We start from the raw sequence: 24,683 nt of genomic DNA, 5'->3' as shown, positions 1-24,683 counted from the left end.
TTTTTTTCTAATCTATTAATAATGTCTCTTGAAATTTTTGCAGAATATTTACAATTTTTGAAAAATTAATGATCGCCAGAAGATGTAATAGTAAATGAAGAATTAAAGAATTAATGTTTTTTGTTCCATAATTTAATTTTTTTTCTATTTTGAGCTTATTGAGTTTCATTCTTTAGGTTCCACTTTTTTTTCCGGAAGACTAGACGTTCGTATAGGTGTAACTTAATTCTCTTAATCCGTGTATTGGGACCGCGCTTCGTCGAATCTTTCACCTCGCGTTAACGCAATTTAAGTCACGAGCAGATGCATATCGGCGTAACTAATCTCATTAATTATTACTTGAAAGGCAGAGAAGCGTAATTTATGCTATGTAAGTCAGCGTGTTTCTATGATGTAGAACTTTAAAAAAAAAAAGATTAATCGAGTCTTCAAAGCATTTTGACTTTACACATCATAGTTTTTACATTATTTTAAATCGAAATCGTTAAAAATTTTTAATTTTTATTTAAAAAGTTTAGATCTGTTTTACGTATAAGAATTGTTAATTAAAAATGTAATAAAATATTTGTTTAAACATTTTTTCAATCTTGTGTTAAAAATTGAAATTTTTGATGCAAATTCTGAATAATAATAAACTTTATTATTAACATTATTGTGATATGGATATAGAATATATTATATATAGAATTTATGTGTATATAGCGTATATTTTAATATTAACTTCATTTTTTATATAATATCAGGATCCTATTTTATCTATCGTTGATTCCGATGAATGATGTTTAAGGACGTTCAGGTTCTGATGCGTAGATATATAGATCTTTGCTCGATAGATATATAACCCGTAATGGTCACCCGGAGTCTTTTGGACCCCATGCTAACTTTAAGGGTACACAGACCATTCAAAATTGAACAACCTTCTATGAAACTGATTTTTATCTGAAAGAATACTATTTTGAGAATACACTCCCAAATTTTTGTTGAATTATCTTAAAAATTAAAAATTTTATATTTTTGTAAAAAAATTATTGGATGATAAAGAACAGATCTCAAGGTACGTCCAGTAAAATTTTTGTAACAAAATATCAAAAAGTTGGCAAATGGCGACTGATTGGACCAGTGAACCCCATGTGACTGTTATGTTATTATTTGAAAGAGTGACCATTACGGGATGATATCGAGATGCATATAAAATTTTACTAATTTTACTACTTTATCTACAACTCAAAAGAATTATTATACTCTCATTGTTGTATTGAACGGGAAGACAATTTTATGAAATTATATATGTGTAGGAAAATCCTATACACACTCATACACATACGTATACATGTAAGCAAAGTACTCATTAAAAAAATTAATTACATAAGAAAAAAGAAAAGAAAAAACTTATTTTTTATCAACTTTTTTAGGAATTGTTTCTCTTTATACCTTGAATAAGCAATGAATATAATTGTCTATTACAAATCAAAATTATTTTTTTTATAGTAAATAACAAAGTGTTTTTTCATAATAATCACATATTCTATTAATAATTAGTCATTAAATATAAGTAATAATTAATCTGTGCTGTCGCCTATTCTATCTACAACTATTATTTTTCGATATTATTAACAATTTTCTTTCTCATTTCAGGCTAGTCGTACGCTCGCAAATGGCGAGTACCTGTTAGCGTGTCCGAGGTGCAGCTTTCCTTGCCACGTGAATAGTGAGAAGAACGTGGGTGCCTGTTCGAGGCAGGGCTGCTCCATCGAGTTCTGCATCTCGTGCTCGTCAAAGCCGCATGCGGGCCCGTGCAAGACATCCTTACTGGCCACTCCGACAAAGCGCAACAACAAACGACTGATTGCAGGATCAAGGCAAAGCAAACGGAATCTACGACGATTATAAATCAATTCCTTTTTCTTCAGTCGATTCGCGATCGTTTGCGAGGAGAGAAGAACTAGTCTAGTTACGGAGTCGCGTTGAATCTATCGAGAGAAGGCACGTGTATTGTAGAGAAAATATGTACTGTAGAGAATATTAATTTATCTATCGTATCAGTTTTATATTCATTTTAATCACAAGAGTCAAAAGCGATTTTAGTCTAGTTTGAAGGATAAATTAATTATTCTAGTGATTAATTTTTTCAATTTATGGCATTGGAGTAAAACTGATGCGACAGCGACGACTTGTTGCGTGTCCGAGTAAAACTTTTTATACATAATCATGTACGAAATTTGTCTATATGTCTGTAACCATATCTGATTTTATATTGATTGTTATATAATCATACGTAAATATGTATGATCATGCTTACTCTGTTATGTGTATATGTATTTTTGAGAAACACGCTTACTGTAATAGGATTTGAGCTGCTAAGCATGTATGTGCATTAAATACAAAGTATAATCATATATTATTATTGCGTATATAATTGTATAATTGCACAACATAATCAGGTAGGATATGATCATATAAAGACAAATTTCGTATATATATTTAATATATAATAACTAGTATACGTAGTCATATGTCGTGTATGAAAATTTTTACTCGAGTGTCGAGATGAATTCGGTTGTATATTGTAGCAGTATGACATCTTCATAGTTCGAGATCTTATACCATGCATCTATATAGCTAATATCTCTATAGCTATATAGCTAAGTGCCTTTAGGGGTGTTTTCGTACAGCATATTAGCTTATGAGGTGGCATAAGCATATTTAACCGCCGTAAATGCCGCTCGTGAATGATTTTTAAACGCCGTAAAATTCACGAACGCCCCGATCCGTCGACACCACGAAAGGAACTGATGTCGTCGAAGTACAGTTTAAATCTCCCGAACGACGTTGGCGGATGCGCAACCGAATCTTTCTCTAGTCCTCCTCCTCGACGATCTTCGGAGCAAATTCCGCCCTGAGCGATGTAGCTGAGTGGAGAACGAGAGAAAGATAGAAGGGGGCGATAGAACGAGAGGCTAGCGATCAGAGGGAGAGTACCCTCGACGGGACACAGAGAGAAAAGAAGAGAATGCGAATGCGGGAGGGAAGAGAGAAATGAGTAGCCATAAAGGCAACGGTCGTAAAACCACGTAAGGTACCGGCGAAACACTTTGCGGCGCCCGGATATTCCGCTTTTTACCGGGTGCTTTTGGCCCCTTAATGAAGACGGGGAGATAGTCGGTCGAGGGCCCACGCGCGTTTCTTGCGGTCTGGGCCCGTCCGCAGAAACTGCTTTCTTCCTCCCTCTTTGTTTCTCTCACGGAAATCGTAAAACACGATAACTGCCGAGACGGTCGCGAACTCTGATGTCTCGTCGAAATGTGAACAAGACGAATTCGTCTAACAGCTCGGTCGGACTTAACATTCTCATGTGTAAAAGTTAGAAACGTAGGGAGTTTCTATTTCTTTTCTGCAGACGTTTTTTTGTTTCCCTTTCAATCCTGCTCAACGGAATACGAGTAATTTAATTAATCTTTACTTTTACAAAATACGTAATATCGAATTCGCGAAAGAAAGGGTGAAAATGGGACATGATAAAGTTTTAAAACTCCAATGTTTTGTCGTATATAATATTTATAGTAAATGAACGATTAAGATAAAAAATCAATCATGTTTCAAATCAAATATGTATTTTCTGAAGTCCCAAATTTACAGTTATATTAGTCTCATGCACCATCCTCTCTTTTGTATGTCGATATCGTTAAAATTATATTTCACAAGAATACACGTCCTTTTCTCTCTCCGACGCGAATACCGTATTCTCGCTTAATAAGTATTGTCAAAATTGTATGGAAATAAATGTATGCGAGCGTGCGAGAAGTAATCAGGATCAGAATAGGAAACAAGAACAGAAAAAATGGATAGTTACACATAAATTACAAAAAAATTATTACATCACAATATAAGTCAGCTGTTAATAATTCCGTTTTATCTGTTGTATTAATGAGAAAAATAAGATTTTATGCAAGAGCGAGGAATTTAATTTCAAGTCTTGTTTTAGGGAACAACATATATTATTTGTTCCGCACTTCTTGATGTTAGAAGCTGCAAAACCGGAATGTTCGACACTTGTGCCATGATTAAGTTCATGCCATAATAATTGCCATATTTTAAAAACTGACATAATTACGAGAGAAAAAGAAACGAATACATGTTTCGCTAATTTTCATCTTCAAGTAAAATCCTGAATGGGGTGCCATATTATATTTTTATTTTCTTTTTTTTGTTCATGCATCTTTTAATTCAAGTTTATCTAAACGTTTTCGTGTCTTTTAAAAATAACGTTAGCTCGTCCAGCACTGTTTATACTTTTATTTTTATACCGATTTATGCGAAAAGACTGCATGTAAATAACGTGATAGTAATATATTTCGTATTTCACGACAAAGTTTCGTGATTGATATTTTATTCGTGCTATGTTCTTGTTAAAAATACGTTTATATTATATGATTAATGAGGTCTCTCTTCACAGATTGTTGTGTGATTTACTTATACAAGATTTAACTGGTAAATTATTTATTTTAGTTGAAATTGTCTTAATTGAAATTATTATAAATTTTGGTAAAGGAAACCAATTTTATCATTTAATTTTTTCTTTATTTAAATTTTTGTAAAATTATTGCTCTCTTATGCTCTCTAAAAAGAAAATAGTTATAAAAGTTATATTATCACACGATTATCACGATATAAATAATTCAAGTAAAAAAATTATTAATATCACGATTTACACATTAAAACTTTTTAAATTACTTACATCGGATATTTTTATTATTGTATTATCGGAATCGAAATTGTTCAATATTTTACTTAGAAGACTCGAATATATAATTTCCCATTTAACCAATACAATATATATGTATACTGAATTTATATCGATTTACTAGCCCGCCTGCGTCACTCAAAGTTATAACTCTTTTATAAAAGGAAATTTATTGTTTCTTTCGATATATGTAATTACAAATTTGCATAGATTAATACAACCAAAAACTAAGCATCGATTTTGATGCTCTAATTTATATAAACAATATTTCGTTTGGTATCTTCGAACAATGATTCATGGGCTTTAATACTCAGGAGATATTGTGGCAGAAATCCGATATATTCTTTAGAATAAGATATATTTAAAAAAGAAATCTTTAGCCACGAGGAAGTGATACCAAATAACGTGCCTTTATATGTAATAAGAAAAATAATGATATTTTTATAAAAGCGGACACATTTTCATTTTTAGTATATAAGTTTTATCTTAAACATCTTGCTCTCGAGGAGATAGTTCAACAAAATGTAAGAATGCTCAATACTCCTCTCCGCATATTATATTTAGAGAATTTTCAATTTATGTTAGGAAAATTTTAGAAAATGCGTCTAGAAATGCCGAAGAATTATTATAGCCAATATATGCATTAAACTATTGAATTGTAAGCCCTTTCAGGGTAGGTTCCTGTATTGTCAATTAAATATATAATATTTTTTTCGCGTAATCTCGTATGTGTTCTTCTTTATCCAAAATTAATGATAATGAACATATTGATAATAAATCTTTCAACTTTTTAAATAAATATTAGATATTTGTTGCAAGTATAAAAAGACAATTTACAACATGTCATACAATGTGTTTACATGATCAATTTACAGAATCTTGTATAAATTATATATCTAAGTTAGAAATTTCCATAATATTCTAAGTATCACAGCTAAAAAGATCATCGTAATCGTTGCTATTCCGTATCTTGATGGCTTCGTTTCGTATGGTATTTTGGAAACGATTCCTTGCGGTAAAGGAGACCTTAGCGCCGGGGACACACCTTTACCGATCGGTTCTCCTTTCATGGAGAACTTCGTCGCTTCTTTAATCTTCACGTCGATCATTTTTCCCATGTACTCTTGCTTCATCGGAATCAACACCTGTTCATAGAATTTGTTATGGCCCACGTAATGCTGTTTGTCATGTGATACTTCCGTCACTAGCACCTTTTGTTGCAGTCCCACTTTATGTCCGTACAGTTCATATGATTGGAAAAATTCTGATAACCTTTTGGTTCTTGCCTTTACTTTCTGCGCAGGTACCTTCAGCATTCTGGCGGCGGGCGTGCCAGGTCGGGGGAAGTACTGATTGATGAAGAGGCTTGGAAACTTGTACTTTTGACAAAGCGTCATCGTCTCCTCGAAATCCATCTCCGTTTCCGTGGGAAAGCCACAAATAATATCCGTGGCGATCGTTAGACCAGGCACTCGCTCGCTCAGAAAGTTCACCACATGTTCGAACTCAGCACGCGTGTATTCTCGCTTCATGTCAGCCAGCACCTGATCACTACCGGACTGCACTGGGATGTGTAAAAAGCTATAGACCCTAGGGTGTTGCAGGATCTTGGCCATTTCATCCAAATGCTCTAGGATATACGGTGGATTGGTCATACCTACGCGCATCATGCAACCGTCAGGGATCACGTCTACTAATTGCCACAGCAATTCTGGTAAGTTGGTGCCAATGTCTCTACCATAGGCACCTGTGTCTTCCGATGTGAGCCACAACTCACACACTCCTTCCTCGAAAGCTTGCTTGGCTCGTTCGACTATTTCCTCTGGTGGATAACTACCAAGTTCGCCTCGAGCATGCTTCGTTTTGCAGTAGGTACATTGATTCAAGCAACCTGTGTTAATAGCTATAATCTCAATGAGTGGATTCCGGCGCACCTTTGGGAGACTCAGTGAAGCTCCGCCTATCTTCTTGCCAGAATCTTTCTTCTGTTTTAAAAACCTGACTGTATTTCCTTTCAAGGTTTCCTCTACAACTTCTACCACTCGATCAATTTGCTGCACTCCAATCACACTCAGCCCTTGAAGGAAGGAAGATTTTGGGGCACCTTGTGGCACACATCTGCAGACAAACAAAATGCTTGTTCAGAATATTGAAACAGTTCTAAATAACATTACTGTTTAAAATTCTATACATTAATTTTCAATGACATACAAATATTAAATGATACAGTTTACAGGTAGTGACATATATGTTATCAAATTTTTGTTCCATTATCACAATTGTGTAACTACATACCCAGCGACCACAACATGTTTGCCAATGTTCTTTCCATGCTCAATTTCATTCCTAAATTGATCTTCCGCGGGATTTTTGACAGTACAAGAGTTCAGCAGCCAGAGATCTGCTTTCAATTTATCCTCAGTTAAATTGTAGCCGTACGTCGCCAACTGACCGGCCATGTATTCGGTGTCCGAACTGTTGTGCGTGCATCCCCATGTCTTCACGTAGATCGTCTGCGTGCCAGGTATTACGCTTGACAAAACAGACGGCTGTGACACTTGTTCCTGCTTCCTCCGCTTCGGTCGTACCGTGATATGTTTTCGTGAACTATACCTCTCCTTGGGGGTTATGTCCTGCGACGCGATTAAATCCTCAATATCCTCGATAATGTCCTCGCATGGAGCAGGCATGTTTGTTAAGTAAAGATCTCTAAGAAGTTATCCACTGCACTCTGAAAACATGTCACAAAATAATTTTAAGGTTAAGTGCCACGTGTTAATTCGTTGGACTAATTCGATTTAAGCTTATCATTGAATTTTCGAAAAATTACAAGAGACAAAAATTTCAAGTTATTATAATTGTTTATTCCTGTTTTAAGTGTAAACGTAATAATTAAAAAAATATAAAATTAGGTTAACTATGCGGAAAGAAACCTGAGATCAGTCATCCCCGCCTTCTCATGGGACAATAGAAAGTGGAAGGTGGAAGTCGAATAGTGTAGCAAGTGCAGGTAGAGTCAATTACATTACCGCCACAGTACTAGAGACCCTTTTATGCCTATTTCACCAATGTAGATTAACTTTGATCTCAGTTTAACTTGCTCTTTATCTTTTTTTTTAATTCTAAAAATTGGAAAAAGATAAAGAGTAAGTTAAACTAAAATCAAAGTTAATCTACATTGGTAGAAATGGGGGGTATTTACGATAACTAATCGGATCTCGGATTGGATTGAACAATGGTACTCAACGTGAGTATAGAAAATTTCCCTAGGCTAATCGGATTGACGATTGCTGTCTCAAATGTAATCCGATTGATGACGAAAGCGTGGAGACCGAGAAGCATGCTTGAAAAGTAAGTCTTTTTATTTTTTTAAATAATAACACAAAAAAACAAAGATTAAGTTACAAAGAATGATTTGAATTTAGATTTATTGTAATTTTTTTTTGTCTAAACACTGGATTTCGTTTAAATTTCTGTTTGTAAAAATTAATTAATCTATTCTAAAGTTTGTGGTTATATCGGAAACAAATCAAAATTAATAAAACAATTATTAATTATTAGGTACATATTAAAGCATATAATATTTCAAGCATGTCATATAAAATTCCTGTTTATTATAAACTTAGTAAAAATAACTTTGAAATTATTCAACTACATTACACATTAATCAATATTAATTTATATGTTAAAAATCAATAATGTTTCTAAAAATGTTCTTTTTATTCTTTTCCAAATCGTAAATAAACTTCAATTCCATGAATAAATAAAAATTACTGGAAAATGGATTTATATGAAGAGGGCATTATTGAACAATATCAATTTATGCTAACTTAAAATTTGTAAAATCTACTTTTCTTTATTAGTTGTTTATTAGAGAGTAATAATATAAAAATGGAATATACGCCTCATATATGCATACAATTATTTTAATTTTATTTATGTATATTCCGTTCTTATATTATTACTCTCTAATGAACAACTAACAAAGAATAGCAGATTTTACAAATTTTAAGTTAGCACAAATTGATATTGTTCAATAATGCTCTTTTCATGTCAATCCATTTTTCAGTAATTTTTATTTATTCTTGGAGTTGAAGTTTATTTACGATCTGGAAAAGAATAAAAAAAAAAAATTTTCAGAGACATTATTGATTTTTAACATATAAATTAATATTGATTAATGTATAATGTAGTTGAATAACTTCAAAGTTATTTTTACTAAGTTTATAATAAACAGGAATTCTATATGATATGCTTGAAATATTATATGCTTTAATATGTACCTAATAATTAATAATTGTTTTATTAATTTTGATTTGTTTCCGATGTAACCACAAACTTTAGAATAGATTAATTAATTTTTACAAACAGAAATTTAAACAAAATCCAGTGTTTAGACAAAAAAAATTACAATAAATCTAAATTCAAATCATTCTTTGTAACTTAATCTTTGATTTTTTGTGTTATTATTTAAAAAAATAAAAAGACTTACTTTTCAAGCATGCTTCTCGGTCTCCACGCTTTCGTCATCAATCGGATTACATTTGAGACAGCAATCGTCAATCCGATTAGCCTAGGGAAATTTTCTATACTTACGTTGAGTACCATTGTTCAATCCAATCCGAGATCCGATTAGTTATCGTAAACACCCGGGTATTAGCAGAGAGAAACCTGAGAGTAGAGTCCTATATAAAGAGAGAAGCGACATCGAACCCCCACTACAACCTTCAGTATCCAATTGAGTCCTCCACCGCCATTTTGGGACCGCCAACGTCATCAAACATCATTCGTATCATTCTGCAAATAGCTGTGGTCACAATATGGCTGCTCGCTTAGCCAATCAAGTATCAATCAGATTACCAATCAGAGCTTCGGACATCTATGTCGCTTCTCTCTTTATATAGGACTCTACCTGAGAGTAGAGTCCTATATAAAGAGAGAAGCGACATCGAACCCCCACCACAACCTTCAGTATCCAATTGAGTCCTCCACCGCCAATTTGGAACCGTTCTAACGTCATCAAACACCATTCGTATCATTCTGCAAACAGCTGTGGTCACAATATGGCTGCTCGCTTAGCCAATCAAGTATCAATCAGATTACCAATCAGAGCTTTGGACATCAATGTCGCTTCTCTCTTTATATAGGACTCTACCTGAGAGCGGCCACGGCGGCCTTTTTTCTATAAAGGTGCGAATTCATGCAGCGATAAATCGCTGGCGACTTTCCGCTTCTACCTCGATTTTCCCCTTCTACACATACTTGTGCCGAATCCGTTGAAATCCGTCGACAAATCGTCAGAAGTTCAACTTGGTTAAACTTCAGCGACAAGTCGACACAATCGTGAGCAGTATGGAATCTTCAAATACCAGTTTAGGAACGGATACGTGAAAAAAGCTATGATCCTGACGGTCTTTTAAGTATGGAGCTACCCAATACTGTTTCTTTTTGTAATGCCGTTTCTCTTGTGTTTTTTGCAATTCCAACATTATAGCAGTTGTAATCACTATTCGTCGCTTTTTAATTGCTCTTGCTACTGCTGTTCCCAAAATATTTGCGCATTCAGCAGAATACAGCTTATTTGAACGTATTGTCACTTTTATTTTTCTTCACTCTTCAATTTCTATTAAAAATAATACTTATTACTCTGTAATTATTAACTAATAATTTATTGAGTTGATTGCGCCTATTGACACTAAACGCCTATTGCGCCTTTTGCAATCAACTCAGTAAATTATTAGTTAATAATTACAGAGTAATAAGTATTATTTTTAATAGAAATTGAAGAGTGAAGAAAAATAAAAGTGACAATACGTTCAAATAAGGTGTATTCTGCTGAATGCGCAAATATTTTGGGAACAGCAGTAGCAAGAGCAATTAAAAAGAGACGAATAGAGATTACAACTGCTATAATGTTGGAATTGCAAAAAACACAAGAGAAACGGCATTACAAAAAGAAACAGTATTGGGTAGCTCCATACTTAAAAGACCGTCAGAATCATAGCTTTTTTCACGTATCCGTTCCTAAACTGGTATTTGAAGATTCCATACTGCTCACGATTGTGTCGACTAGTCGCTGAAGTTCAACCAAGTTGAACTTCTGACGATTTGTCGACGGATTTCAACGGATTCGATACAAGTATGTGTAGAAGGGGAAAATCGAGGTAGAAGGGGAAAGTCGCCAGCGATTTATCGCTGCATGAATTCGCACCTTTACGCTTCGAAACTCCCGTACACTAGTGACGCACATCTATTCTGGTCAGAATGGGAACTACGTGTCACATCCATTTTGCAACCCGCCGTTAAAAACAGTGTGGATGTTAGCACGGACAACAACCCACATCCATCTCTCGAGAAATGGATGTAGGTTGTTGTCCGTGCTAACATCCATTTTGCTGCAAATAAAATTTGACGCGTATCGCAAATGTTGCATTCAGAACAGGGGTCGAGAATGTGCATAAATGATTAATTACGTCTACTTTCGCGTAATTTTTTATTTATTATAGACTGAATTATTTACATTAACATTGATATTAATACATATCAATACGTTTATGCATATTTTGCACAATCATATTTTTACTTAAAAAAGATGTTTAATAGTAACAGAGAGAATTTGGTTCTTTAATAAAGAAATATTCATTTTACGCAGTACTTAAAAAATAATTGTAATTAACATCGCATCATATGATGAAGAAGAAATAAATGTCTTTCAAAATATATATCAGTTAAAGATCGAAATTTTTGAGTAAAATTTTTTTTGTGAATTTCTCTTTTCGAAAATCGAAAGACTTATATCAGTCAAAGTTCGAAATTTTTGAGTAAAATTTTTTTTGCCAGTTTCTCCAATATTTCTGTGTTCTGATAGCCCCCAGAGGAATTCTAACTTTTATCATGATGGATCGAATCGCTAAAGTGAAAAACGAAAGACTTATATCAGTCCAAGATCGAAATTTTTGAGTAAAATGTTTTTTGTGAATTTCTCCAATATTTCTGAATTCTGATAACACCGAGAAGAGTTCTAACTTTTGTCATGATGGATCGAATCGCTAAAGTGAAAAACGAAAGTGTTACATTAGTCAAAGTTCGAAATTTTTAAGTAAAACTTTTTTGCGATTTTCTCCAATATTTCTGTGTTCTGAGAGCCCCCAGAAGAGTTCTAACTTTTATCATGATGGGTCGAATCGCTAAAGTAAAAAACGAAAGACATATATCAGTCAAATTTCGAAATCATTGAGTAAAATTTTTTTTGTGAATTTCTCTTTTCGAAAATCGAAAGACTTATATCAGTCAAAGTTCGAAATTTTTGAGTAAAATTTTTTTTGCCAGTTTCTCCAATATGTCTGTGTTCTGATAGCCCCCAGAGGATTTCTAACTTTTATCATGATGAATCGAATCGCTAAAGTGAAAAACGCAAGACTTATATCAGTCAAAGTTGGAATTTTTACGTTACGTCTGGCGAGAAAATTTTCATTTTTCCGCGCCATCCATACTAATAATAACCCAATCAGAATCCGGAAACATCCTCCGATCAATTAGATAAATCCCGCATCAGTCGATATCGCTCGATTTCAAATTTCATACGGCTTGGTTACCTCGTGCCGCCCTTCGACGCGCAACACCCGCGAGCGTCCATCGGCGCGAGACAAACATCGTGCGCGCCGACCCCTCGGCTCGCGGCCCCCTCTGATACCAACAAGCTCCGCGCGTTGGAATTCTATTCATCTTTCCAATTTAATACGAAATATTAAGAATGGCAAATTTATTATTATCTAAGCGTGATCCACTCATGGACGCTTCCCACTGCTGTGCCATGCAACTCAGATCGAAACAACTTTAAAATCACGGCCAATAAAAATGCCAAATAATTTTGAATCAATCAATCTCCTACGAACGATAATTAAACCTTAACTTTTTATACATAAAACTATTGCATGTGCTTGGCGCTATCGCCTCGCACACTCTCAATATAAATTCTATTAAATTCTATTAATTTCCTGGGCACTGGATTTCGCGTCGGGGCTTGGTATGCGGTGCCCCCGCGAGTCGCGATCCCCGGAGAAGTCAACAAGCGCTCGCGCGATATAGGCGCAAGCCGCGCGGTCGCGGAACGGGGCGGGCTTCTAAGGGCCACACGTTACGAAAAACTATCGCTCCGAATTTTCCGCGAACCTGAGGAATCGTCCCGCGACACCTCTTGCCCATATCCTTGCCTATATAAAGAGCGAAATCGGAGCTCGAAATTCAGATCAGTCTTGTTGGTCGAGTGAGATTCGCTGCCATCGGCGACCACCAACATTCAGACCTCCAGGTACGATCTCAGCGACGGGAGGGTTTTACTCCTGACGAAGACGTTGGTCTTCGGGGTGGCCCCGGTCGGATCGCCTCTTTTCCTCTCCCTCCTTTCCGCCAGAGATCCTGAGGGTTGAACCTCACCTAGCACCAGCTAGAGTGTGGCCTCACTCGTTTCTCTGCCTCCCTCCCACTCCTCCGGCGTCGAAGAAAACTCGCTAACGCGACTCTTCGACGTCTCCTCTCTCTCTCTCTCTTTCCTGCGGCGTTGAAGAAGACTCGCTAACACGACTTTTCGACACCGTCCTTCTTTTATTCCCAACCCGTCGAGGAAGATTCGCTAGCGCGACTCCTCGACGCTCTCACCGTCCCCTCTTCTTCCATATAATTTCCACCTTTAAGGGAGGCGTTCTAACGGGTAACCACTCCGACCCAGCGGATTCGTCACTCGTTACATATACTTGATCACTAATCTATTTCACTAAATTTCGTAGATCTTCTATACCGAGCTCTCTCTCTCTCTCTCGCGTTAAGATCGGTAAGTTACCTGTTCATATACGCATTAACGTGGCAATCCTTCACCCATATTAAATCTATCATGTCTCGCTCGAAGCACGTATGGGCAAACGCAGGGCACACCGCGCGTACACCGGCGGCAGAAAGCGCTTCTTTCGCAAGATGACGTTTTACCCGCAGCCCCCATATGTAACCATCTACTATTCCGTAATCACGAAAATACATATACATATTCAGTTTAATCATTACACGCTCTGTCATTCATTTAATCCCACGCCAAGCTCGAGCACGCGCGCTACTACTCCAGTAGCGTTAATAAAACGCTACTACATTTCCTAAACCTACTCATAAATCACCTAATAATATATCTCCCTACAATATCTCCTACTTCTCATACAAGGAATTTGTCGCGTATCCGGCCGTGTTATCACACGATTCGGAGCCGCGACTGGTGACAGCTGCCTTAAAACCAAAACTAACTAACGAACCAGATCAACGTCCCGGAATCGCAACCCTCGCGAATCCGCGGACGCAACATTGACTAAAATTTTTTTGCGAATATCTCCAATATTTCTGTGTTCTGATAGCCCCCATATGAGTTCTGACTCTTATCATAATGGATCGAATTTCTAAAGTGAAAATCGAAAGCCATATATCAGTCAAAGTTCGAAATTTTTAAGTAAAATTTTTTTTGCAATTTTCTTCAATATTTCTGTGTTCTGATAGTCCCCGGAAGAGTTCTAACTTTTATCATTATGGATCGAATCGCTAAAGTGAGAAACGCAAGACTTATATCAGTCAAAGTTCGAAATTTTGGAATAATATTTTTTTTTTGCTAATTTCTCCAATATTTCTGTGTTCTGATAGTCCCAGGAAGAGTTCTAACTTTTATCATGATGGATCGAATCGCTAAAGTGAAAAACGAAAGACTTATATCAGTCAAAGTTCGAAATTTTTGAGTAAAATTTTTTTTGACAATTTCTCCAATATTTCTGTGTTCTGATAGTCCCCAGAAGAGTTCTAACTTTTGTCATGATGGATCGAATCGCTAAAGTGAAAAACGAAAGAGTTATATCAGTCAAAGATCGAAATATTTGAGTAAAATTTTTTTTGCAAATTTCTCCAACATCTCTGTGTTCTGATAGCCCCCAAAAAAGTTCAAACTTTTGTCGTGATGTATCGAATCGCTAAAGTGAAAAACGAAAGAGTTATATCACTCAAAGTTCGAAATATTTGAGTAAAATTTTTTTTGTGAATTTCTCGAATATCTCTGTGTTCTGATAGCCCCCAGAAGACTTCAAACTTTTATCATGATGGATCGAATCTCTAAAGTGAAAAAGGAAAGACATATATCCGACCAAAATTTTTGAGAAAAATTTTTTTTGCGAATTTCTCCAATATCTCTGTGTTCTGATAGCCCCCAGAAGACTTCAAACTTTTATCATGATGGATCGAATCTCTAAAGTGAAAAAGGAAAGACTTACATCCGACCAAAATTTTTGAGAAAAATACTTTTTGCGAATTTCTCCAATATCTCTGTGTTCTGATAGCCCCCAGAAGAGTTTTAACTTTTTCTTGATGGATCGAATCGCTAAAGTTAAAAACGAAAGACTTATATGCGATCGAAATTTTTGAGAAAAATTTTTTTTGCTAATTTCTCCAATATCTCTGTGTTCTGATAGCCCCCAGAAGAGTTTTAACTTTTTTCATGATGGATCGAATCGCTAAAGTGAAAAACGAAAGACTTATATCCGACCAAAATTTTTGAGAAAAATTTTTTTTGCGAATTTCTCCAATATCACTGTGTTCTGATAGCCCCCAGAAGACTTCAAACTTTTATCATGATGGATCGAATCACTAAAGTGAAAAACGAGAGACTTATATCAATCAAAGTTCGAAATTTTTGAGTAAAATTTTTTTTGACAATTTCTCCAATATTTCTGTGTTCTGATAGCCCCCATAAGAGATCAAACTTTTATCATGATGAATCGAATCGCTAAAGTGAAAAACGAAAGAGTTATAATAGTCAAAGTTCGAAATATTTGAGTAACACTTTTTTTGCGAATTTCTCCAATATCTCTGTGTTCTGATAGCCCCCAGAAGACTTCAAACTTTTATCATGATGGATCGAATCTCTAAAGTGAAAAAGGAAAGACTTATATCCGACCAAAATTTTTGAGAAAAATTTTTTTTGCGAATTTCTCCAATATCTCTGTGTTCTGATAGCCCCCAGAAGAGTTTTAACTTTTTCTTGATGGATCGAATCGCTAAAGTTAAAAACGAAAGACTTATATGCGATAGAAATATTTGAGAAAAATTTTTTTTGCTAATTTCTCCAATATCTCTGTGTTCTGATAGTCCCCAGAAGAGTTCAAACTTTTATCATGATTGATCGAATCGCTAAAGTGAAAAACGAAAGAGTTATATCTGTCAAAGTTCGAAATATTTGAGTAAAACTTTTTTTGCAAATTTCTCCAATATCTCTGTGTTCTAATAGCAACCAGAAGACTTCAAACTTTTATCATGATGGATCGAATCGCTAAAGTGAAAAACGAAAGACATATATCCGACCAAAATTTTTGAGAAAAATTTTTTTTGCGAATTTCTTCAATATCTCTGTGTTCTGATAGCCCCCAGAAGAGTTCAAACTTTTATCATGATGGACCGAATCGCTAAAGTGAAAAACGAAAGACTTATATCAGACCACAGTTTTTGAGAAAAATTTTTTTTGCGAATTTCTCCAATATTTTTGTGTTCTGACATCCCCCAGAAGTCTTTTAACTTTTTTCATGATGGATCGAATCGCTAAAGTGAAAAACGAAAGACTTATATCAGACCACAATTTATGAGAAAAATTTTTTTTGCGAATTTCTCCAATATCTCTGTGTTCTGATAGCCCCCAGAAGACTTCAAACTTTTATCATGATGGATCGAATCGCTAAAGTGAAAAACGAAAGACTTATATCCGCCCAAAATCTTTGAGAAAAATTTTTTTTGCGAATTTCTCCAATATTTTTGTGTTCTGACATCACCCAGAAGTCTTTTAACTTTTTTCATGATGGATCGAATCGCTAAATTGAAAAACGAAAGACTTATATCCGACCAAAATTTTTGAGAAAAATTTTTTTTGCGAATTCTCCAATATCTTCGTGTTCTGATAGCCCCCAGAAGAGTTCAAACTTTTATCATGATGGATCGAATCGCTAAAGTGAAAAACGAAAGACTTATATCAGTCAAAGTTCGAAATATTTGAGTAAAACTTTTTTGCGAATTTCTCCAATATCCCTGTGTTCTGATAACCCCAGAAGAGTTCAAACTTTTATCATGATGGATCGAATCGCTAAAGTGAAAAACGAAAGACTTATATCCGACCAAAATTTTTGAGAAAAATTTTTTTTGCGAATTTCTCCAATATTTTTGTGTTCTGACATCCCCCAGAAGTCTTTTAACTTTTTTCATGATGGATCGAATCGCTAAAGTGAAAAACGAAATACTTATATCAGACCACAATTTTTGTGAAAAATTTTTTTTGCGAATTTCTCCACTATCTCTGTGTTCTGATAGCCCCCAGAACACTTCAAACTTTTATCATGATGGATCGAATCGCTAAAGTGAAAAACGAAAGAGTTATATCTGTCAAAGTTCGAAATATCTTTGTAAAATTTTTCTTGCGAATTTCTCGAATATTTTTGTGTTCTGACATCACCCAGAAGTCTTTTAACTTTTTTCATGATGAATCGAATCGCTAAAGTGAAAAACGAAAGACTTATATCATTCAAAGTTCGAAATTTTTGAGTAAAACTTTTTTTGACAATTTCTCCAATATCTCTGTGTTCTGATAGCCCCCAGAAGACTTCAAACTTTTATCATGATGGATCGAATCGCTAAAGTGAAAAACGAAAGACATATATCCGACCAAAACTTTGGAGAAAAATTTTTTTTGCGAATTTCTTCAATATCTCTGTGTTCTGATAGCCCCCAGAAGAGTTCAAACTTTTATCATGATGGGCCGAATCGCTAAAGTGAAAAACGAAAGACTTATATCAGACCACAATTTTTGAGAAAAATTTTTTTTGCGAATTTCTCCAATATTTTTGTGTTCTGACATCCCCCAGAAGTCTTTTAACTTTTTTCATGATGGATCGAATCGCTAAAGTGAAAAACGAAAGACTTATATCAGACCACAATTTATGAGAAAAATTTTTTTTGCGAATTTCTCCAATATCTCTGTGTTCTGATAGCCCCCAGAAGACTTCAAACTTTTATCACGATGGATCGAATCGCTAAAGTAAAAAACGAAAGTCTTATATCAGACGAAAATTTTTGAGAAAAATTTTTTTTGCGTATTTCTCCAATATTTTTGTGTTCTGACATCACCCAGAAGTCTTTTAACTTTTATCATGATGGATCGATTTGCTAAAGTGAAAAACGAAAGACTTATATCAGACCAAAATTTTTGAGAAAAATTTTTTTTGCGAATTTCTCCAATATCTCAGTGTTCTGATAGCCCCCAGAAAAGTTCAAACTTTTATCATGATGGATCGAATCGCTAAAGTGAAAAGAGATAGACTTATATCAGTCAAAGTCTGAAATTTTTGAGTAAAACTTTTTTTGACTATTTCTCCAATATTTCTGTGTTCTAATAGCCCCCAGAAGAGTTCAAACTTTTATCATGATGAATCGAATCGCTAAAGTGAAAACGAAAGAGTTATATCAGTCAAAGTTCGAAGTATTTGAGTAAAATTTTTTTTGCATATTTCTTCAATATCTCTGTGTTCTGATAGCCCTCAGAAGAGTTCAAACTTTTATCATGATGAATCGAATCCCTAAAGTGAAAAACGAAAGAGTTATATCAGTCAAAGTTCGAAATATTTGTGTAAAATTTTTTTTTGCGAATTACTCCAATATCTCTGTGTTCTGATAACCCCCAGAAGAGTTCAAACTTTTATCATGATGGATCGAATCGCTAAAATGAAAAACGAAAGAGTTATATCAGTCAAAGTTCGAAATATTTCAGTAAAATTTTTTTGCGAATTTCTCCAATATCTCTGTGTTCTGATAACCCCCAGAAGAGTTCAAACTTTTATCATGATGGACCGAATCGCTAAAGTGAAAAACGAAAGACTTATATCTGTCAAAGTTCGAAATATTTGAGTAAAACTTTTTTTGCGAATTTCTCCAATATCTCTGTGTTCTGATAGCCCCCAGAAGACTTCAAACTTTTATCATGATGGATCGAATCGCTAAAGTGAAAAACGAAAGACTTATATCAGTCAAAGTTCGAAAGTTTTGAGTAAAACTTTTTTTGACAATTTCTCCAATATTTCTGTGTTCTGATAGCCCCCAGAAGAGTTCAAACTTTTATCATGATGAATCGAATCGCTAAAGTGAAAAACGAAAGAGTTATATCAGTCAAAGTTCGAAATATTTGAGTAAAATTTTTTTTGCGAATTTCTCCAATATCTCTGTGTTCTGATAGCCCCCAGAAGACTTCAAACATTTATCATGATTGTTCGAATCGCTAAAGTGAAAAACGAAAGACTTATATCCGACCAAAATTTTTGAGAAAAATTTTTTTTGCGAATTTCTCCAATATTTTTGTGTTCTGACATCACCCAGAAGTCTTTTAACTTTTTTCATGATGGATCGAATCGCTAAAGTGAAAAACGAAAGACTTATATCCGACCAAAATTTTTGAGAAAAATTTTTTTTGCGAATTCTCCAATATCTCTGTGTTCTGATAGCCCCCAGAAGAGTTCAAACTTTTATCATGATGGATCGAATCGCTAAAGTGAAAAACGAAAGACTTATATCAGTCAAAGTTCGAAATATTTGAGTAAAACTTTTTTGCGAATTTCTCCAATATCCCTGTGTTCTGATAACCCCCAGAAGAGTTCAAACTTTTATCATGATGGATCGAATCGCTAAAGTGAAAAACGAAAGACTTTTATCCGACCAAAATTTTTGAGAATAATTTTTTTTGCGAATTTCTCCAATATTTTTGTGTTCTGACATCCACCAGAAGTCTTTTAACTTTTTTCATGATGGATCGAATCGCTAAAGTGAAAAACGAAAGACTTATATCAGACCACAATTTTTGTGAAAAATTTTTTTTGCGAATTTCTCCACTATCTCTGTGTTCTGATAGCCCCCAGAATACTTCAAACTTTTATCATGATGGATCGAATCGCTAAAGTGAAAAACGAAAGAGTTATATCTGTCAAAGTTCGAAATATCTTTGTAAAATTTTTTTTGCGAATTTCTCCAATATTTTTGTGTTCTGACATCACCCAGAAGTCTTTTAACTTTTTTCATGATGAATCGAATCGCTAAAGTGAAAAACGAAAGACTTATATCAGTCAAAGTTCGAAATTTTTGAGTAAAACTTTTTTTGACAATTTCTCCAATATCTCTGTGTTCTGATAGCCCCCAGAAGACTTCAAACTTTTATCATGATGGATCGAATCGCTAAAGTGAAAACGAAAGACATATATCCGACCAAAATTTTTGAGAAAAATTTTTTTTGCGAATTTCTTCAATATCTCTGTGTTCTGATAGCCCCCAGAAGAGTTCAAACTTTTATCATGATGGGCCGAATCGCTAAAGTGAAAAACGAAAGACTTATATCAGACCACAATTTTTGAGAAAAATTTTTTTTGCGAATTTCTCCAATATTTTTGTGTTCTGACATCCCCCAGAAGTCTTTTAACTTTTTTCATGATGGATCGAATCGCTAAAGTGAAAAACGAAAGACTTATATCAGACCACAATTTTTGTGAAAAATTTTTTTTGCGAATTTCTCCACTATCTCTGTGTTCTGATAGCCCCCAGAATACTTCAAACTTTTATCATGATGGATCGAATCGCTAAAGTGAAAAACGAATGATTTATATCTGTCAAAGTTCGAATTATTTTTGTAAAATTTTTTTTGCGAATTTCTCCAATATCTCTGTGTTCTGATAACCCCCAGAAGAGTTCAAACTTTTATCATGATGGATCGAATCGCCAAAGTGAAAAACGAAAGACTTATATCAGACCACAATTTTTGAGAAACATTTTTTTTGCGAATTTATCCAATATCTCTGTGTTCTGATAACCCCCAGAAGAGTTCAAACTTTTATCATGACGGATCGAATCGCTAAAGTGAAAAACGAAAGTCTTATATCAGTCAAAGTTCGAAATTTTTGAGTAAAACTTTTTTTGACAATTTCTCCAATATCTCTGTGTTCTGATAGCCCCCAGAAGAGTTCAAACTTTTATCATGATGGACCGAATCGCTAAAGTGAAAAACGAAAGTCTTATATCCAACCAAAATTTTTGAGAAAAATTTTTTTTGCGAATTTCTCCAATATCTCTGTGTTCTGATAGCCCCCAGAAGACTTCAAACTTTTATCATGATGGATCGAATTGCTAAAGTGAAAAACGAAAGACATATATCCGACCAAAATTTTTGAGAAAAATTTTTTTTGCGAATTTCTTCAATATCTCTGTGTTCTGATAGCCCCCAGAAGAGTTCAAACTTTTATCATGATGGGCCAAATCGCTAAAGTGAAAAACGAAAGACTTATATCAGACCACAATTTTTGAGAAAAATTTTTTTTGCGAATTTCTCCAATATTTTTGTGTTCTGACATCCTCCAGAAGTCTTTTAACTTTTTTTTTGTTGATCGGAGGGGAAATGCGTTACCGCATACCCCAGGCCTCGGGGGAGGCCTGGCGGTTATGTGGGACTCTCCCCCGCCGTCGACGTGACGACAGGGGCATACCCACTAAAACCCCTCCGGGTGTCCGGCTCTGGTCCTTGGCTGGGGGACTCCGGGAACGCGTGCAGCATGCTTCCGGAGCCCCCCGGACCGGTCGGCCGAGGCCGACTCAGCACGCCGGGAGGACCCTGGTATAGGTCCCCCGGCAGAGCCGTGAGGCCAAGCCGGCCTCAGGTCGGTGGAGAGGGACACCAGCCCTCCCCCGCCTCTTCCCCTTGAGTTGTTTACGGGGGTAAAGCCCGGGAGTCCGGCCCCCCGGCCGGATGTCCCGGGCCCCTACGCGCCGGACTAGTCCGGCGCGGCGGCTTCTCCTTCTCAGTGTTGGGGGGGAGGAGGTAGGAAGAAATTCCTTCCACTCCCCCACCAGCACCCCGGCGAGGCGCTAGAAGGGGGAGCGATGGCGCGTAGTAGCGCGCGCGATCGCTCCCCCGGACCGTTAGGTCAGATCTGCCTCGCCGGGCTCACTAGCGCGGGGGACCCTTCTCCCGCGGCTGTGCGTCCCAAAAACTGGGCCGGCAGCCGAAGGGGAGGAGGGTCGCTCCCTTTCTTCATTCCCGTGGCGGTCGCCGTTGTCCCTCTCCTCCACGATAGTGGTGAGGGAGGGGGCGACCGCCACGGCTCTTCTGCCCCGCCGCCGCCCGGTGGAACTCCGGGGGCGGGGGCCGCTTCTTCTCGGTCGGGGTGGACGGGGCGGGGGCCGAGACGAAGCGTGACCCCCGTCTCCGCCGCCCCTTCTGTTCCTCGCGTCGCCTGGGGGCATACGGCCCCCAGGCTGACGCTCCCTCACCTTTTCGGCCTCCTCCTTCTGCAGCATGACTCGCTCGCAGAAGGAGGAGACCGCCTTCCAAGCGCTCTCCCTGCCAACCATCTGACTGATGATGGCCGGCAGGGAGAGGTCGTTTCCAACTTCAGCCCTCAGGACTCCGCGCAGCTCTTCCCACGCTGGACACTCTTCCAGCGTGTGCCGCGCGGAGTCCCGGGCGGCGCCACAGTGGTGGCACTGTGTCGTCGGCTCCTTCCTTATCCTGCACAGGTACTCACCGAAGCAGCCATGCCCGGTGAGCACCTGTGTCGTCCTGTAGGACAAGCCGCCAAACGGGCGGCCCACCCACTCGTCCAGGTGTGGTAGGACGGCCTCCAAGATCCGAGATCCGGCCGTCGGCGGGTTGTCGATGAGGTTCCTCTTCCATGACCTCATCACCCGCCGACGGGCCCTCTCCCGTAGCAACGCGGCGGCCCTGGGGGTGACTACCCCCCCTCAAGGCGGATGGCTTTTGCCCTGGCGTAGGTCCACGCCAGGGCATCGGCCGTGTACTCCGCCGGGGGGAGCCCCGCCAGGGCCATGATTGCCGCGTTGGGAGCGGTGCGAAACGCGCGCGTTATCCTTCGCGCCAGCCGCCGCTGCACATCGTGCAACACCTTCATGATGCGGCGGCTGGCCAGCGCCTCGCGGAACCACACCGGGGCTCCGTACAGAGCCCCGGACATGATCGCGAGGGCGTACGCGCGTCTAGCACCCACCCTCGGACCCCGGAGGTTGGGCATCAACCCATTGAGGGCGTTCAATCTCCTGCCCAACCGCTGGGCCAGCTGGTCAAAGTGATCAGCGAAGGCCCAGCGACCGTCCAGGTGCAACCCAAGGTACTTCAGGGTTGCACCCACCTGAACACGGGTGTTGTCCACCAGGACGAAGGCCTGGGGCGGTACCCCGGAGGAGCCATCGTGAAAGAATATGGCTTCCGTCTTCTCCGGGGCTACCCTCAGGCCCAGGCCTTTTATGGCACCGACGACACAGGCCACTGCCCAGTCGCCATTGGCGACTGCTCCTCCCCAGGAGGTCCCCCCCGCCACTATGAACGTGTCGTCAGCGTAGCCGACGACGTAGCAGCGGGGCGGGAGGGCCGTGCGGAGAACTTTGTCGTATGCGGCGTTCCATAGCAGGGGGCCCAACACAGACCCCTGTGGAACGCCACATGACACGTCCCTCCGCTGCTGGAGTCCGTCTTTGTCGCGGAACTCCAGCTCCCTATCCCGGAAATAGTCCTGAACGATGGCGACGAGGTAGGGCGGCAGGCGAAAGTACTCGCTCAGCGCCGCCACCACCTCGCCCCAGGGGAGACTATTAAAGGCGTTGGCGATATCCAGGGATATCGCCAACACCACCATCCCGTCCCCCGTTAGGGATTCCGAGAGGGACCGAACCTGACGTATCGCGTCGATTGTCGATCGCGCCTCTCGGAACCCGTATTGTTTGGGAGACAGTTCAGGACCATTCCGGGCCATATGCCGGATGATGCGGTTAGCGATTATTCGCTCAAAGATCTTACCCGCATCATCCAGCATACAGAGGGGCCTGTACGCGGAGGGACTCTCCGCGGGCTTGCCCTCCTTTTTGAGGAGGACAAGCCGGGCCCTCTTCCACCTCCTGGGGAAGGTACCTTCCCGGAGGCACTTCGTGTACGTGGCACGAAGTGCCTCCCCTACGATAGGCGATGCCCGGGCCCAGATTTTTGCATAGATGCCATCCGGCCCGGGCGCCTTCGCTTTTTTGCCAGTTATTCGGGCGAAGGCCGCGACCATTTCGTGTCTGGACACCTCCAGTTCCTCCGACCATCCTGGGGGAGGGTCGGACTTTTCCGGGATATCCCTCCCCCGGGTGGGGAACAGTGTGTTCACCACCCTTTGGAGGAACTGTGGGTCCAGCGTCTCCGAGACTGGAGGCGCCCATGAGCGAAGCCTTTTCATCACTATACAGTATGGCCTGCCCCATGGGTCGCGATCCAGCTCGGAGATCATATCCTCCCAGGCCGCGGCCTTGGCCCGAGCTATGGCGGTCCTCAGGGCCTTTCTGGCATCCCTGAGGACCGCCGTGGCGTTTGTCAACGCTTCCTCCATGCCCCGTCGCTTGGCGCGCGTGTGCGCCCGCCTGGCAGCCACGGTAGCTCGCCTTAGTTCGGCGAGCTCCGCGGACCACCAGTAGGCGGCGCGGCGCGCCATAGGTCTGCTGCGGGTCATGGAGGCGTCGCAGGCACGCGACATAATCTCACAGAGGCGCTCCGCCTCCTCCTCGGCTCCGAGGTCAGCTCCTCCCTCCGGCCAAGTGGAGGCGAGGAGACTGACCTCGAGGGCTTCTAGGTCGAGTTTCCTCAGAACCCATCGATTCCTATCCCGGGTGCGGCGGTGTTGCTCTCGCACCTCCGTGGGGGGGGAGACCAGCTCCATGGAGATAAGTCTATGATCAGACGTCTCTCCGAGGGAGCCGGTCTCCACCGTCCATCCCTGGACCCTGTTTAGGGCCTCGGGGGAGGCCCATGTCACGTCGACAATGGACTCTCCCCCGGTCCCCACGTAGGTGCTGACCCGGCCCCGGT

At 38.9% G+C, this 24,683-nt stretch overlaps 2 protein-coding genes across 4 annotated transcripts in view; one reads left to right on the top strand and one right to left on the bottom strand.

Annotated features, from left to right (window-relative positions):
* LOC105207385 (F-box only protein 43) overlaps nucleotides 1–4,189 on the top strand; it is a 42,967-nt gene extending 38,778 nt beyond the window's left edge. The window contains exon 2 of the mRNA XM_011176818.3: nucleotides 1,636–4,189. Coding sequence (XP_011175120.2) covers nucleotides 1,636–1,890 — 255 coding nt within the window. The 3' untranslated portion in view covers nucleotides 1,891–4,189. The remainder of the gene's footprint in view (nucleotides 1–1,635) is intronic.
* Nucleotides 4,190–4,892: 703 nt separating this feature from the next.
* On the bottom strand, nucleotides 4,893–7,885 carry LOC105207384 (threonylcarbamoyladenosine tRNA methylthiotransferase). Of its 3 annotated transcripts, none has more exons than XM_011176817.3 (3): nucleotides 7,660–7,885; nucleotides 7,037–7,472; nucleotides 4,893–6,859 (listed from the first exon to the last, which is right to left on the bottom strand). In XM_011176817.3, the coding sequence occupies exons 2-3, from the start codon at nucleotides 7,429–7,431 to the stop codon at nucleotides 5,638–5,640; spliced, it is 1,617 nt and encodes a 538-aa protein (XP_011175119.1). In that variant the 5' UTR covers nucleotides 7,432–7,472; nucleotides 7,660–7,885; the 3' UTR covers nucleotides 4,893–5,637. The 3 variants fall into 3 exon arrangements, with proteins under 3 accessions (XP_011175119.1, XP_011175118.1, XP_039309373.1); XM_011176816.3 differs by having other exon boundaries at nucleotides 7,675–7,883; XM_039453439.1 differs by lacking the exon at nucleotides 7,660–7,885 and having other exon boundaries at nucleotides 7,037–7,561.
* Between the last annotated feature and the right edge of the window lie 16,798 nt (nucleotides 7,886–24,683).

Source organism: Solenopsis invicta, chromosome 9 (assembly GCF_016802725.1).
Source record: "Solenopsis invicta isolate M01_SB chromosome 9, UNIL_Sinv_3.0, whole genome shotgun sequence".
Lineage (NCBI taxonomy): Eukaryota > Metazoa > Arthropoda > Insecta > Hymenoptera > Formicidae > Solenopsis > Solenopsis invicta.
The sequence above is the reverse complement of the archived record's forward strand: the minus strand, read 5'-3'. Positions and strand labels throughout refer to the sequence as shown.